This window comes from Symsagittifera roscoffensis, chromosome 3 (assembly GCF_963678635.1).
Source record: "Symsagittifera roscoffensis chromosome 3, txSymRosc1.1, whole genome shotgun sequence".
NCBI classification, from domain to species: domain Eukaryota; kingdom Metazoa; phylum Xenacoelomorpha; order Acoela; family Convolutidae; genus Symsagittifera; species Symsagittifera roscoffensis.
In genome coordinates, this window is record NC_087064.1 from 54,457,774 (window position 1) to 54,472,483 (window position 14,710).

Below are 14,710 nucleotides of genomic sequence, written 5' to 3' on the forward strand. Positions count from 1 at the left end.
ACCCGGCAAAAAGCTGCTCTATAAAGTGCAATAAATAAAAAAAAATTAGAAATAAGCCTCGAATTAGTTAAAAAAATATATGGCAACCACTGAGATTCGAAAGTGCGACCTAGAGATTAAGAAACTCACACACACAAATTAAGCTGAGAACAGATGTAATGCAGTTTCCAATGCTACATTGAAATTTCCAAAAAAAAAAACTGGAGACTTTTAATGAACACTTTTATTTGCGTGTTTGTTTAGAAAAAAAGAAGGTTCCCAATAACACACTAAGCTGATCGCAATTGTAATAATTAAAAACCCTATGTATGAAAGAAAGGGTAAACATCGAACTACTAATACTACTACTCACTGGTTCAGCTGAGAGTTTAGTACATTCAATTTAGCCTTCAACTCGCCCACCCGTTTCCTCTTCTCCCTTGTGACTTTTTGGTTTCGGAGGAGGAACCTGTCCAAGTAGAGCACTTCTGGGAACTGCAACCTGTCATGTATCTTCTCCGTCCTCTGTGAGCTGGGGTTGTAGATGAATCTGTTCAAGTTCAGAATCACCACTCGTGGAACCTGTTATGCACAAAAATATGTAAAACACGCAGTCTCACTGTAGCTATTGTTGCTTCCTAACAATGAATTAAACACGCCATTATAACAAAAATAATAATCATCAAGCAAATTCACTTTATTGTAGCATCGGCATGCCCAAAAAAATAACGCATCAGACTGAAAGCTCAGACAAATGAGGTTTTAGACTCTACGGGCATAATTTCTGTTCTGCAAAATTTCTGTTCTTGTACAAAACGACGATATATTGGTCATCAAAAGCTAATCAGCCACAAGTCGCATCCTAAAAGAAGGCCCATTAAATTGGAAAACTAACATATGGAAATCGACATAGATCGGAAGCCTGATATTTCTTAACAGTTCTTATATTTCTTGGCAATTCTTAACAGTGATGTAATTACAGGCAGTAATATTGAAAGAAACAACAAAAGTACTCAAAATATGCCTGTGAAAAAACTAAATTTGGGTGTCCAGCTCAACTAATCAAACGCTTCCAGCATCTTGCAGCTTTATTGGATGAAACAAAAATGATAACCCAAAAAGCTTTTTCATTGTACCTTGAAAAAGCCATAATACTGTTATAAAATGTCAAAAAAAATTAGAGCCAAAAAATGGGTTCAAAAAAAAGGTTCAATATATCTTTAAAAAAAAACAGACAGCCCACAATTATAGAAGTACTTCTTATTTAATTTGGGAACTAAAAAAACAATGGAAATTATAAGGACTTCTCATAAGATGAAGTTATACCAGTTAGAGAAAACTCAATAGATACGCAACTTTTGTTCCATTGGGAATGCAGAACAAAGTCAACAGGCAATTGGAAAAGTCAAAAAACGCAAGGAAACAGTAAAAAAACTGATTTTTTTTAAAAAAACTTTAATTTTAGTACCATATTTTAAAAACTAGTGACATAAAAACTCTTTGATTTGAAGAACAACTTATTATTAACACTTTGTTGATAACAATAACCTAATTTGAGAAAACTAGAAATTTGAGCGTGAACGAAAAATCACCACGTTCATCGACTCGTAAAAAAGTCTATTTTTAAAACTAACAATTTTTCGTGACCTTTCACTTTTGCTGTTCGATAGTCGAGTTTGCATTCATTTAACAAAGTAAGTGATGCGAACTTAAAAAGTAAACTATTACTCAAACCGCAAGCAAACTCTTTTTACAACGTGAAAAAAATCTAAGACTTTTTACTACCCAAATCTTTTCTTCTCGAAAATCTTCGATTCATCCACCTATTCTTTGATTAATCAAAAAGACCGATGAGTCCAAATGAAGATGCAATTTAATTGACACTAAGAACCACCCAAAATTCTGAATTTAATCTTGAAATTTATTAAAGCAATTCACCAGCTCAGGCACTAAAACTCGGGTAGTCCCGTAATTTTAAGGCAAGCAACATAGCCAACAGACAGTTGAACGCAATTGAACAGAAAAAAATACCGACTTTTTTGTATTTTAAAGACAAAATAGATGCCCTTAAAGCTCTTTCAATCTTAAGATTAATTTATGATTGGCCCTTTTTCTATAAAATTGACCCAATTTGAGAAAACTGGATCAACAGGTAAGACTTATATTCCGCTGGTCAATCGGAAAATTAAATTCCACTTTTGAAACTAAAAGTCGATCACGTTTGTTGTGATCTTTACAATTTTGCTATCGATAACGGAGTTTGCCTATCTTTCAATAAAGAAATGAATTGAACAGAAGAAAAAAAAACGGGAAAAAGTGATTTTGAGCCTAAAACAATTTTATAAATTTTCCTGAAAAAAAAACGTTCATCGACTCTAAAAAATCTTCAACAGCTAGCTAAGAGACAGTTGGAAACCCAAAAAAAAGTGATCCCTTTTTGAAAGTAGACGAAAAAAACATACCTTTTTCTCTCGTAGATTTTCAATAATTTTTCTTATTGGAACGCTCTCAAAAAATTATCCAAATTTGCAGAAACTCGTCAATCGCTGATTTTTAAATTGTTGAGAAAACTAGACAAAAAATCGTTTTCTGAAACAACAAATCATTCACAATTATTGCGCCACTAGCTCATTGTTATTGGAGAGTGCAATTTACCATCCATTAGGCAAATGAACTTGATGTGAAGTCAAACGACTAATAAGTCACAAGGAAGAAAAAATTTTGCGTGCGAATAATTTCCAATTCATTTTTTTTTTTAAATAAAACTCGCGACATAAATAAATGTATATATTTCCGTCAACGAAACTTGAAAAATTCGAGAATGAACAAATTTTAAAGCTGTTTCCTAAGTGACATAAAAAAACTAAATTAAAATTTACACTGACGCGAAGCGGAGCTTCCCACTACTTGTGATGCAAAAATATTAAGAAAAAACACGAAAAAGCAAAAACATCGAAGTAAAAAACGAAAGCAACAATTTCAGTCTCAAACTAACTTGGAAGTAAGGCATTAAACTAATCAGATCCTTGTTTTTCCGTTTTTTATTTAAATGAAGCAAAAAAAAACAATAGCGTAACTTCACTTCCAAGTACCATAATAATAATAATAAGACATGAGGTAGAAATCAATTTAAAGGCGGCAATTGATAATTAAACGAAAATGGGACAACCCAGAAACTTACGATCATTTTAAAACCAAATTTGGAAACTTTGTAAGATTTCAAAAAATATATTTATTCAAACCCATAATCTCAATGTTAGGGAGGTTCATATTTATATTCGAATCTTGGAGCCATTTCTAAGCAGGGATAAAAAAATAGAACATTTATGCATACATATAAATTTTTTTCAGAAAATATTTCAGCATAAAATTCTAAAATTCTGTAAAATGGTTGAACAGCGCAGCCTTATTAATTTTAGAATTGATTGTATAACTGTAGCACCTGAACTATAGCACCTAACTGGAACTCCACCCCTAAAATTCCTGCTGTTTTGATAAAAAAAGTGATTCATTTTCTGAACTACCTTTGTAATCCACTGTTCCCCACGCGAACTGCTGGCTGTGAACTCTGACTGCAGGCTGGCATCTATGCTGTCGTAGAGTGTCTGGAATCCACGCACTTGCAGAGGCACCTGTATAACCTTTCTAGCTATACCTCAATTACATCGAAATAGTTTCCCTTTTGGATCTTTATATCAATATCAATCATGTTCTTTTTTCCCACCATTTTCATTCGTATTTTTGTTCTTGGAGCTTATTTGGCCATCCATTTAGCAATTGAATTTGAAAGGAAAACTCAAATTAAAAAAGTGAAGAATAAAATTGCTTTTCCTGAACACCAAGCAACGTAGAAGAATGAAAATTCAATTCGTATTAACACTTGAAAATTTCTGCCCTTTTGGATCAACCGCACAGCCTCAACTCCTCCGCGCCTCTCTTCGGTGAGTCTTTCCTTATGCATTCATTAATTTTGAAATATGATTCCTTATGAAATGAGAGTTTGGTTCTTTTTTTCTTTTCCCCACCGTTGAATTATTAAAAACATATTTGCTCTTCATGTCTAATCTGTTAAAATCACTGGTTAAAATTGTCCATTTAAACAAATATTGAATTCGTAGAACAAGGGTCTAGACTTTGTGTCTACATTCAAGTCGCTAATTGAGGGAATGAGGAATACTTTACAGATGAATTTTGGATATATTTGTCCCCAGCCTTTCTTCGTCCTTGGTATCGTGGGCCTTTTTTCCCCTGGGGGAGATCGAAGTCATCCATATCGCAGTAGCCAAGTGGCGTTAGAAAAAGCATACTGATCAATTGAGGCAGTATTATTAAATCACCTTGACGGTGACTGAGCAGAATGGTCTCAAAGCGGAAAGACTTTAAGAGCAGAAAAACTGAAAAAACTGCATTTTTGGGCTAACTGAGCTCAGTTCAATTCATTTACCAAAATTGAAAAAATACGCAAAAAGCTTGAAAATTTGTCACTAAAGACAAGCGGAGCTTTGCACCACTCGCGATAGATCAAAAACATAGCATGGCACTCTAGCCGATAAAATGAGAAATGAGACAGACAAAAGCCGCAGAAAATTAAATCTAATTGATCATCGAAAAAAACGCACAAACAAAAGCGATTTCAAAGCCGACAATACCTGAGCAAGACACATGTTCAGCTGTTAAAAAAAATTAAAAGAGCTTTGAAAAATTAATGCTAATTGATTATCAAAAAAAAACGAACAAGCAAAAGCCATAACAAAACCGACATAGACAATACCTGAGCAGTCACATGGTTAGCTGGTAAAAAAAATTTAAAACAACTTTGAAACTACAAAAACCGAAGTAATTTAATCAAAAAAGTCAAAAAATCTTCATCTACCATATTTTTACATGTTTCGCTCGTATGCAGTAAAACCTGAGGAAAACCAGTCTTTGGCACAATTTCAAGCGAGAAATTAGCATTCAGGCAAAACTTCACCAGTCGTAACTTTTTAAGTCGAGAAAAAACCACAACTAAAAACCTCAAAAGATGTCTGTAATGATGTTCATTTGCGGAAAATAGAAACAAAGGCGTTTAATGAAAATTCAAAAACAATTATCAATCGACAAATGAGCCGACAAAACTTACCGTAGAACTAAAACTAAATGTTGTCATGAAAAACTCTGACCTATAAATTCTATAGTAGCATTTTTAGCAGTTTGTGCCATCCGGAGGGGAGCACAAATAACAAATATTATTTTCCTTAAAACAAACAAAATTAGCTCACAGAGCCAAAAAAAATTAGCCGAAATCATTAGTGCCGAATGAAACTTTTAAGCGAAAAAAAGCTGGAACGAAAATATACGAAATTAAGGTTACTAAAACTACAAATTGCAAGAGTGTATTATTCACTAAAAGCAACTATAGCGAAAATGAGTACAGTAAGAACACTACGACACGGCAACTTAACCGACCAAACATAAGCAGAAAATTGATAAACCGACTACTTGCTTGAAACGGAATATTTCCCGTTTGCATAAAAAAAAACTGGTCCTGGTCAGATTCAAAAACAGAAAATTAGCTGTCCCAGCCGGAGACGCTGAGAAGTTCGGATTGATTATGAAACAAGATACCAAGTAATTCTTTTAGGCAAGTTCTTAACCCGAACAAAAATCTATATTCCCATTTAATAGCGCCTGCTAATAGCAAGCGTAATAATGACCTGCTGTTATAAAACTACTGAAATCGGAAAAATCTCATGCTGTCAAAAAATCCGACAAAAAATAAAAGACAAACAAAAGACCAACAAAAATTTTTCCGAGAGAAAATTCATTTCAAATCTCGAAAGAGCACTGCTGCATCAAGAATACTGCTAATGGCAAACTGTAACAAAAAACGTTTAAGAAAAAAAATACGCTGTACAGGTGGGACATAAAATTGGGCCTGGGTAAGTCAAATTGCTCTTGGCAAGCGTTCAACTTGAGTTATATTCAATAGCAAAAAACAGCTGCTGAAAAAATTTATTTATACGTGAACAATTGAAAACTTTTTAAAAATTAAATCGTAGCTAATTTTTGAGAATCCCACAAAAATGTATCAAAAAATTTACGAACATAAGAAAAATCATAACAAACATTAAAAAAATCAAAAAACAAGAAAAATACAAATAACACAATAAAAATCAGGTGATTGACGTTATTGAATTTGCCATACTGATGCGGGTTGAAATGACTTATTTCGAGAATTAAAACATTGGACTTTGCCCAAAATCTCAACAAAACAAGTGAGATGAGTGAAACTTTTTGAGAAATTGGAATTTTATTAAGGACAACTAGCTTCGTGCAAATAACTAAAGAGTCGCTTCTTCTGCACGAAAAACTCTCGCAAGTAGTTCTTTCAATTGAGCTCTTCTTCTCAGACATGAGAGGGTTAATTTTAACTTAAAAATTTCCAAAAACAATAACTTTCCAAAATCCATAACTGACATAACAAAAAACGAAAAAAAAAAACATCACGACCTATATAAGAGTCTGAACTACGTTCATTGACTCTTAAACACTTACTGTTTGAAAAGCAAATAATTATTTCTAACGAAAATCAGCGCAGCCGCTTAAGGAGGTAGGCTTTCAAAAACCTGCTGTTTCGATTAAACACTTTACATCAGATTTCACAGGATAGTTAATGAGAGAAGTAAAAAAAACTTCAAAAAAGGTTCAACAAATCAAAAAATCGACTTTTCGTCAAATCAATATTTTTACTTTCCCGAAGGCTATAACTAAAAGAGTAAAACAATTTTGACGTAGCCATTCCTGCATGGGAGCTTCCGGCAACCTGTTTTTCGGATTGAACCCAAAATCTCAGATTTAGGAGGGTTATTTTTGAAAACCAAAAACATGGGTCAAATATTCTCCCCATTTTCGAAGGCTATAGACAGTGGGATAAAATGAAAAAATAACTACGCCAGTCAACAGGGCAGTAGGCGTCCTGTGCATTGATATATTTCGTTTTGAGAATTGGTAGAGCATGAAAAACTAAAAAAGTTTAAAAATTGCAAACAGTGAAAAAAAATCCAAAGCGTCTCAAAACAAATAAAACCCAATTCCATGCAACTTCATGATTCTAGGCAAACAAGCCAAGCAAAATGTTCAATTTTTGAATTAGCATATGAACAAAGCTTACAAAGCGGAAACAAAGAAAACAATATTTGATCAGACACCAGTTAAGCCGGAAGAAAATATATATATATTTTTGAAAAACTTGAAAAAGATTTAAATCCCCTGAGAATAGAATAAAAAAACTTTTCCTTATAGCACACAAAAAAAATCTTAGATGTGGCAGCTAAGCCGACAAAACTTGAGCAGACAAACGCAAGTTCGATTCAATTCAATTTTTACCGAGAAAAAACTTTTCAATTTCATAAAAGTGGTCCAACTAAAGCCAGAGATATCAGTTTGATATTTATTAAATTTGTTGTTTACGGATAAGTTTATAATTTAAAAAATTGTACTTCACCCAAAACCGTCGTTTTTTCTAGTTGTTTACTAACAAGTTTTTTCTAGTTGTTTTTGACACTTTTTTTACTAACAAAATCACAAAAAGTGAACGTTTTTTTGAGAACAAGGAATTTTTTCAGGGACACAACGTTTTTCGTACAAAAATTAAGGCGTAGCTGCTTATACACGGAGACTTCCCACAACCTGTTGCCTCAATTAGATCCTTGATATCAAATTCGGCCGGGTAGCCTTCGAGAAAGATCGAAAAGTGTTTTTAAAAAACGGACAAGAAAAAAACGTTGACTTTTCTGAGGGCTATATTTTTTAAGGGCGTAGCCGCTTATACAACTAGCTTCACACAAGCTGTTCTATCAATTTAAACCAAAATCTCAGATTGGATGGCGGCAGTTTCTGAGAAACGTTAAGAAAAATAAAAAAACGTCTAAAAAATCAAAAATATGAGTTTTCCGAAGACGAAAGTCTTTAAAAAAATTGGGTAGAGCCGCTTAAGCAGGGGATCTTCTCACAAGCCATCTTACCCATTTAACCCAAAATCTCAGATTTGAAAGGATATTTTATGAGAAAAAATTTAGGTCAAACATTCACCCCACAGAGTTTTTCGAAGCCTGTAGAAAGGGAGGTACGTAAAAAAAAGTAGAGGAATATGCGGGCAGTTAGGGGAATGGGCGGTCTTTCTATTGGTAACACTTTTTCAAAAATCTAAATTTTTTGAGAAAAGTGAAAAAATTCTTTTCAGCGTCTAAAAAAAATAAAAAACCAAATCCAAAACATTTTCATAATACCTGTTGTTATCAAACAGGAATGTAATGGAAAAAACAAGGTCCTGCCCAGACTCGTACCCCAGAACCTCCGGTGCAAAAGCGAGCACGATACCTCCAGGCAAGAGGGATGAAACCTGGAAGTTTAGCGTTCAACAATAACGCAAGTTCAATTTCTTGTAAAAAAAATTTTTCACGTCAAAAGTCTAGTTCCCGATTACAAAACACTTGCTCTCGCTACTGTAATAAAAAAACTGATATTTAGGTAATGTGAGAGGAAAACAAAAAGAGCCCTGGAAATGTGCAAACAACGCTGATAATAAAATTTTGCATAATAGCCGTTGTTAAGATTATGAATCAACCAACTTATTGACTGTTTTCGTTATTTTTTGATAATCAAATGTAAATTTCAAACCAAACTTCATTAAACTTAATGTGAATTTGTGAAAAATCTCTATTTTTTCCTCTAAAACGATTTGGACAAAAATTGTACGGTTGATCTCGACTATTTCATCTGGACATCAGAGGGCAAAACATATTAATTGCAAGCATTTTAAGGTCTTCAGTAATTGTAATATTCGGCTGTATCACCTGGATGAAGGCCTCTTTGGCTTGGAACTCCTCATTCCTATCTGTGAGTCCGTGAGTCTCAATCTCTCCATAAAATATGCCCTTTAATTGATCTGGAGACACCATCTCTTCAGCTGAATTGTCCGAAAATAATGATGTCGTCGACTGATCTTCTTTTTCTATTGAGTTTAGTTGCGATGACTGTTCCAGAGCTGAATTGTAAATTTGCAGTGATTCTTCGACCCACTCCAAGAGTTTGCTGGTGAATTCAGTCACGTCTTGCTGTGTGTTACTATATGCACTACCCTCAAACGCTCCTAAAATTGCTAAACTGAGATCAATGAGCACAAACTATGGATGAGCAAAAATATAGAGAAGATTAAATAGCCGTCCAACTCAAGATAGGTCACGCTACAAATGCATGCAAAAACTAGCACTCGACACTGGCACTACGAGTGTCTGCGAAACTAGCACTTGTTGGTTTGTCTGCGATAACAAAAATCGTACAGAAATCTTCAAGTTCAAGAAACTTTTTCGCATAACCTTTCTGATGAAAAATAACTGAATTATTACTATCTGGATCAAAAATTATTTTAAAATTCCGCTTGCAGTTCTAAAAACAAATAATTTAGAACAAAAGTAATTCAGGTATTTTTGCATTATTTGACTTTGGAAGCGCAATTTGCTTTCCAATTAGGAGATAAAATTGAATTTAAAAAGGAAACAAAATTTGAGCTGCGTAAATATACTTGAAAAAACGCGACTTAAATAAGCGGCTTACAAATCATTAAATGTGTCATTATGTAACTGAAGTTTGTATCTTGAAAAAAAAACTAATGGACATATTGTGTAAACATTTCATTAGTTAGGTTTCACAAACGAAAAAGGCCGTAAAATTTAAAATTAAAAAGAACGAAGTTAATCTCAATTTGCATCATTTAGCGAACGATAACTTCTTTTCATGTCTCAATTTGATGTAAAACTTACTATTCATTCTGTGAGCCTCTGCAATGAAGTAATAACTCATCAGCAACTGATTTAACTGGTTAGGAATTTTCCAAATTATGCCAACTGTTATTATATGTTTGGAAGAATGGAGCCAGCAGCTCACCTTTGAATATTTCGACCGATCTGCGTGGGTTCACGTATTTCCTAGAGCTGCCAATGAGATATGCAAAGAGGGTTCTGAGCTCCTTCATGAACTGGAACTTCTTCTTCGCGCTTTCGGTCGGGGCTGCATTGAGGGGTGGGTTGAAGTTAAGCACGAGGTTGCGAAATGCACTGATGTTGAAGAGAGCTTGGATGACTGAATTGAACCAACAACTGTTGCCTATGTTCTGCAGTCCTAGGGGCCACTCACTTGAACATCTAAAAGAAAACAAGCGTGTACAAAGAACAAGCGAAGACTTGATACAACAGTGAAGCTGTAGTCATTTAGCTCCAGGTTTAATAGCTAGATAGTGATCACCGCACGCTTAGCATGCCATGACAGCTTTCGAAACCAAAAAAGGGTCTTCTGCGCCGTTCCCACCTTTCTGTATTAAAACTTGTCACTCTGACAAATGCAACAGAGACGGTTGATTACCCAATCAGAAACACATTTTTTCATCACATACAACCTTAAAGTGGTTGTTATCTTGTGGGGATGGAACGGTAGACGAGCACTCAAATTTTTCTGACAAATTCAAAAACACACTAGTTCTGCCAAACTGTTTTCCTTTCATAAGTGCGAAGTATTACTCAATGGTCAACAAGAGAGGTCAAGCTGCTTACCTCTTCCGTTCATTGGGATCGCCGTCGAAAGCATACAGACTGGCATTCTCTAGTTTACTAGTCCTAAGACTCTCCTCCAACGCCTTGTTGATGTCAGTGTCTTCATTCGATATCCGCATATCTCCCCACGTCACTCTTTTGGCCCCACCCCCCATGCTGCTTTCGCCCATAGTGTCTTCATCACTCCGGTTGTTTTCTCCCCCTCCCCCCACAGCCGCACCCTTGGACTGCTGTTCCAGACTGAGGGCTATGGCTCTTTGCAGGTCATTGTCCTCTTTACCGAGGTTGTTATCTCCCATCTGGTTACTGCTCTGGAAACGATGCACTCTTGATCAGATTTTGTAAAAATAGTTTCACAATTAAAAATATCCATAAAAATTTCAACATGCGGATACAAAAGATGACTAAAATAAGGCAAACTCAGGTTTTTTCTCTGAAATTCCTGTCAACAAGGATCTTGGAAAACATTTTCTTAAAAATTGAACAACAATTCGACTAAGATCGAGAGCAAACGGTTTCAGTTATGATGCAATATCTCGATTACGCACAGTAGAAAAAATTGTTTAGCACAGAGGTGAAGCTGCGCTTCACATCACTTGCGATACAACACAAACATTAAAAAAACTAGAAGTACAAAAAATTGTTAAAAAGTAGGTCTACTAAAATTTTCGTATGTCACGATTAAAATTCAATCCAGGCAAACATGCCAAGCCAAACAATTGAATTTTAAATTAGCAACGGATCAAAACTGACGAAGCGGAAACAAAGCCGATAATTTTAGAGCAGACGCCAGTTGATCCGAAAAAAAAGTTGATTTTATTAAAATGAACGCAAGAAATGATCTCAGCCTTCGCATTTCGAAAAAAAATAGATGGCCTTAAACCTCTTTGAATTTCTAGAACAATTTATAAAAAGCACTTTTTGATTAAGATAGCCCCATTTGAGAAAACTGGATCATTCGGTAGAGTTTTTCTTCCGCTGGGAAGTCTGATAATAAAATTCCATTTTCAAAACTAGAACTCGATCACACTTTTCCTGCTTCTTACATTCGATAAAGGAGTTTGCCATCCTTTTACAAAATAAAATGAACGGAACTTGAACAGAAATCAAAAGTCAAACTTCGAAAAAGTAAATTTGAGCCTGAATCATCGCGACCTATATAGGAGTCTGAACTACGTTCATCGAATTAAAAAAAACTGACATGCTCTCGGATTCGAACCCTTGTTCCTTCGCGACATAGCCCCGCTCCTTACCACCACACTACTGAACACCCACATTTTCACGAAAATTACCTTCATTAATAAAGCAAGGTTCAAATTATTCAAGTGATTCTGTTAAACTAGTTGATAACTAGAAAAAAGACTATATTCCAGTTTGATAACGCTTGCTTATCGCAAGCGTAATGATGTGAATCATTCTCAGCAAAAAAATGAAATCTTCAGTGAATTTCTAGTTGGCAAAGATTATTACAAATATTGAAAACTAGCATTTTCTGAAACTCAAACAAAACCTTTATACTTTCCAAGAGGATAGCTCATATTGTCTGCTCTAAGTAAATGCAAAAATGTTGTAGAACTTTTAAGTAAATTTCGTTCAATATCATTCTAGTATAAATTTTTTATATGTTCGACGCACAAGTGGAGAAATTTTAATAAACAATCAAAACTGCTTTATCTTAAGTGCCTCTTTTAGAAGACCATTTTGAAAAACTTAAAACTTAGATAACAGTTTTCATTTACCCCGAGAAAACGATCAAAGCCCAATTCCCACTTCAATCCGGGTCTGAATGGCCATTTTTTGTTATCGATTGCGGTAAATTGTACGAGTCAGCTGATTTAAGGAAATCATCACACTAAGTAATGAGCATTTCTCGTTGAGAATGTTTCAAATGGCATCAACAACAACTTCTTTATAATTCAATTTATATGTGCGCTAACTTTCCTAAACTCAGGTTTTTCGAAAAATTACGACGCAGGGAAAAGTTATCATGAACTGCTATTTTAAGAGTTGGAGCAAATTAGTATTTGACGCAGAAGCATGACATTTTCGTAGACTACTCAAATAACTTGCTCTGGCTGTGTAAAATTGTTTCGGAAATGATCCTTGAAATAGGCATTTATGAGAGCACAAACCAACACTTGCGATTAATTTTGTCACTTATGTAACTTAAAACACTTATAAGCAAACGAAAGACAAAGAAATTAGAAGCAAAATGTTCAAACGTTTTTGCTCTGTCTTTTTTAACGTTTTTTTTTCAGACAAATTTCTACTTTTTAATTAGCCATTTTAACGGAAATTTTTATATCAAAAGGTATTGTTGTCCTGAGCTTAAATTTGAAATTCAAACCTGTGATCATTTTTCGTTAAGTTATGGGGGTTTAAAGATTGCCATTTTGGCTAACTTGGGACAATTAACGCGCGATATATTTTGCGCTATCAACGCGTAAGCGGAGATTTGATTCGTCTTAAAAAACGTTCCAAATTGGTTGAAGCAGGTTTTTAGCACTACTTGTTATGTTACTGGGAGTGAAATCTACCACTTTGTACTTTACAAGACGTGTGAGGGGAAGATTTTCACAAAAAAAATCTCAAATTTTAGAAACAAAAATTTAATCTTACTTTTTTACATTAAATTTTTTCATGTTATAACTGCTCCATAGGTGTTAAAAGGCAGTCGGAACATTCAGGACTTGATACGAGCAGTCTTGCTTTAATTTGAGGTGTACTGACTTGCTTAAGTTAACACTTAAGCGGTGCTTCGCCCCCAACTGCGAAACCACAAGAGCATTCCAAGCTAGAATACAGGAAAGGCAAGAAGAGCCACTAAGTGCAAAAAATTGAAAATTTTTGAAAAACCACAATAAAAAAATTCAAAAAGTTGTCTGGAAAAATGATGTTCTATTTGCGAAAAACACGTCCAGAAACATAATCGACTGCATTTAATGGAAATTAAAATCAGTCATTGAGCCGAATTCCTGTAGAAACAAAAACAAAAACGTTTCATGAAAAATTTTGAGCGATAATTCTATTCTAAGCCTCTTAGCAATTTGTGAAATCTGGATATAACCATAAAATTTGGGCCGAACAAAAAAAACAGCAAAAAATCTTGCAGCTAAGCGAGCGGACAAAACTTAAGCATACAAATAACAGGCCGACAAATTTTTATAAAAAACGGTACATTTCCCGTTTGAAAAAAAAAACAGGCCGTGGGCATATTCAAAACAAGGACCTTCTTTGCCGTCCTATGCGTATTTGTTACCTCTAGACTAAGCGTAAAATGAGATTCAATCATGTTATAAATCGCTGAAATCGCGAAAAAAGTCGATATAAATAGGCACAAAAGACCGACATTGACTTTTTCCTAGAGGAAAAAAACTTCAAATCGAAATTTGAAAGAGCACTGCTACATCAAGAGTACTGCTACATCAAGAGTACTGCTACATCAAGAGTACTGCTAATCGCGAGCATTATCAAAAATTTATATGAAAATCAATTTTAACTGCGCAGATGGGACAAAAATTTGTGACCAGGAAAGTCATTTTTCAGAGCTCTCATTTTTAGCGTTGTATTCAACAAAAAACAGCTGCTGAACAAAATTATTTGCTAGTGGACAATAAAAAACTTTATAAAATATATAAATCGTAGGTAACTTTTTTTATTTCAGACCTTTTTATTTTTTATTTAAGCGCACATCTGACCAGAAAAGATCAGACCAATACAAAAACAATGTTCTCTTTGATATAAACTTTTTTCGGGAAAATAAGCCCAGTACCCATTTGGTTTGCAGTTAACTGTTTCAATGCTTCGAATCTTGAAGAGATTTGAAGTCAAAACCTTGGTTTCACATAAAAAAAACATTCACTTACACATGCTCTCTAATATAGGAAAAACCATAGGCGTAAACTGGGCGATTAAAGCTTGATTGAGCCGACACCTATGCCTGGAAATCATCCAACATTCCAAGCCTGTAAACTCTTGGTTAAATTTATCATTGAAATCGAAATATTCGACCATAATGGACTATGAAGGATCTTTTGCTTGTTTTCAAAACACAATAAGAAAAACCAATCGCCAAGTTACGCAAAAATTCACCAAAATCTAAATGAACTTGAGCTTTTTTCCAAAACTGGAAGAAATTAATT

The 14,710-nt window shown here is 34.4% G+C and overlaps 1 protein-coding gene across 1 annotated transcript in view; it reads right to left on the reverse strand.

Moving 5' to 3' along the window:
* LOC134841362 (ubiquitin carboxyl-terminal hydrolase 25-like) overlaps positions 1-10,971 on the reverse strand; it is a 57,718-nt gene extending 46,747 nt beyond the window's left edge. The window contains exons 1-5 of the mRNA XM_063857296.1: positions 10,569-10,971; positions 9,907-10,163; positions 8,817-9,112; positions 3,504-3,611; positions 353-561 (exon numbers count right to left, since the gene is read on the reverse strand). Of these exons, the coding sequence (XP_063713366.1) occupies positions 353-561; positions 3,504-3,611; positions 8,817-9,112; positions 9,907-10,163; positions 10,569-10,867 (1,169 nt within the window). The 5' untranslated portion in view covers positions 10,868-10,971. The remainder of the gene's footprint in view (positions 1-352; positions 562-3,503; positions 3,612-8,816; positions 9,113-9,906; positions 10,164-10,568) is intronic.
* Positions 10,972-14,710: the final 3,739 nt, after the last annotated feature.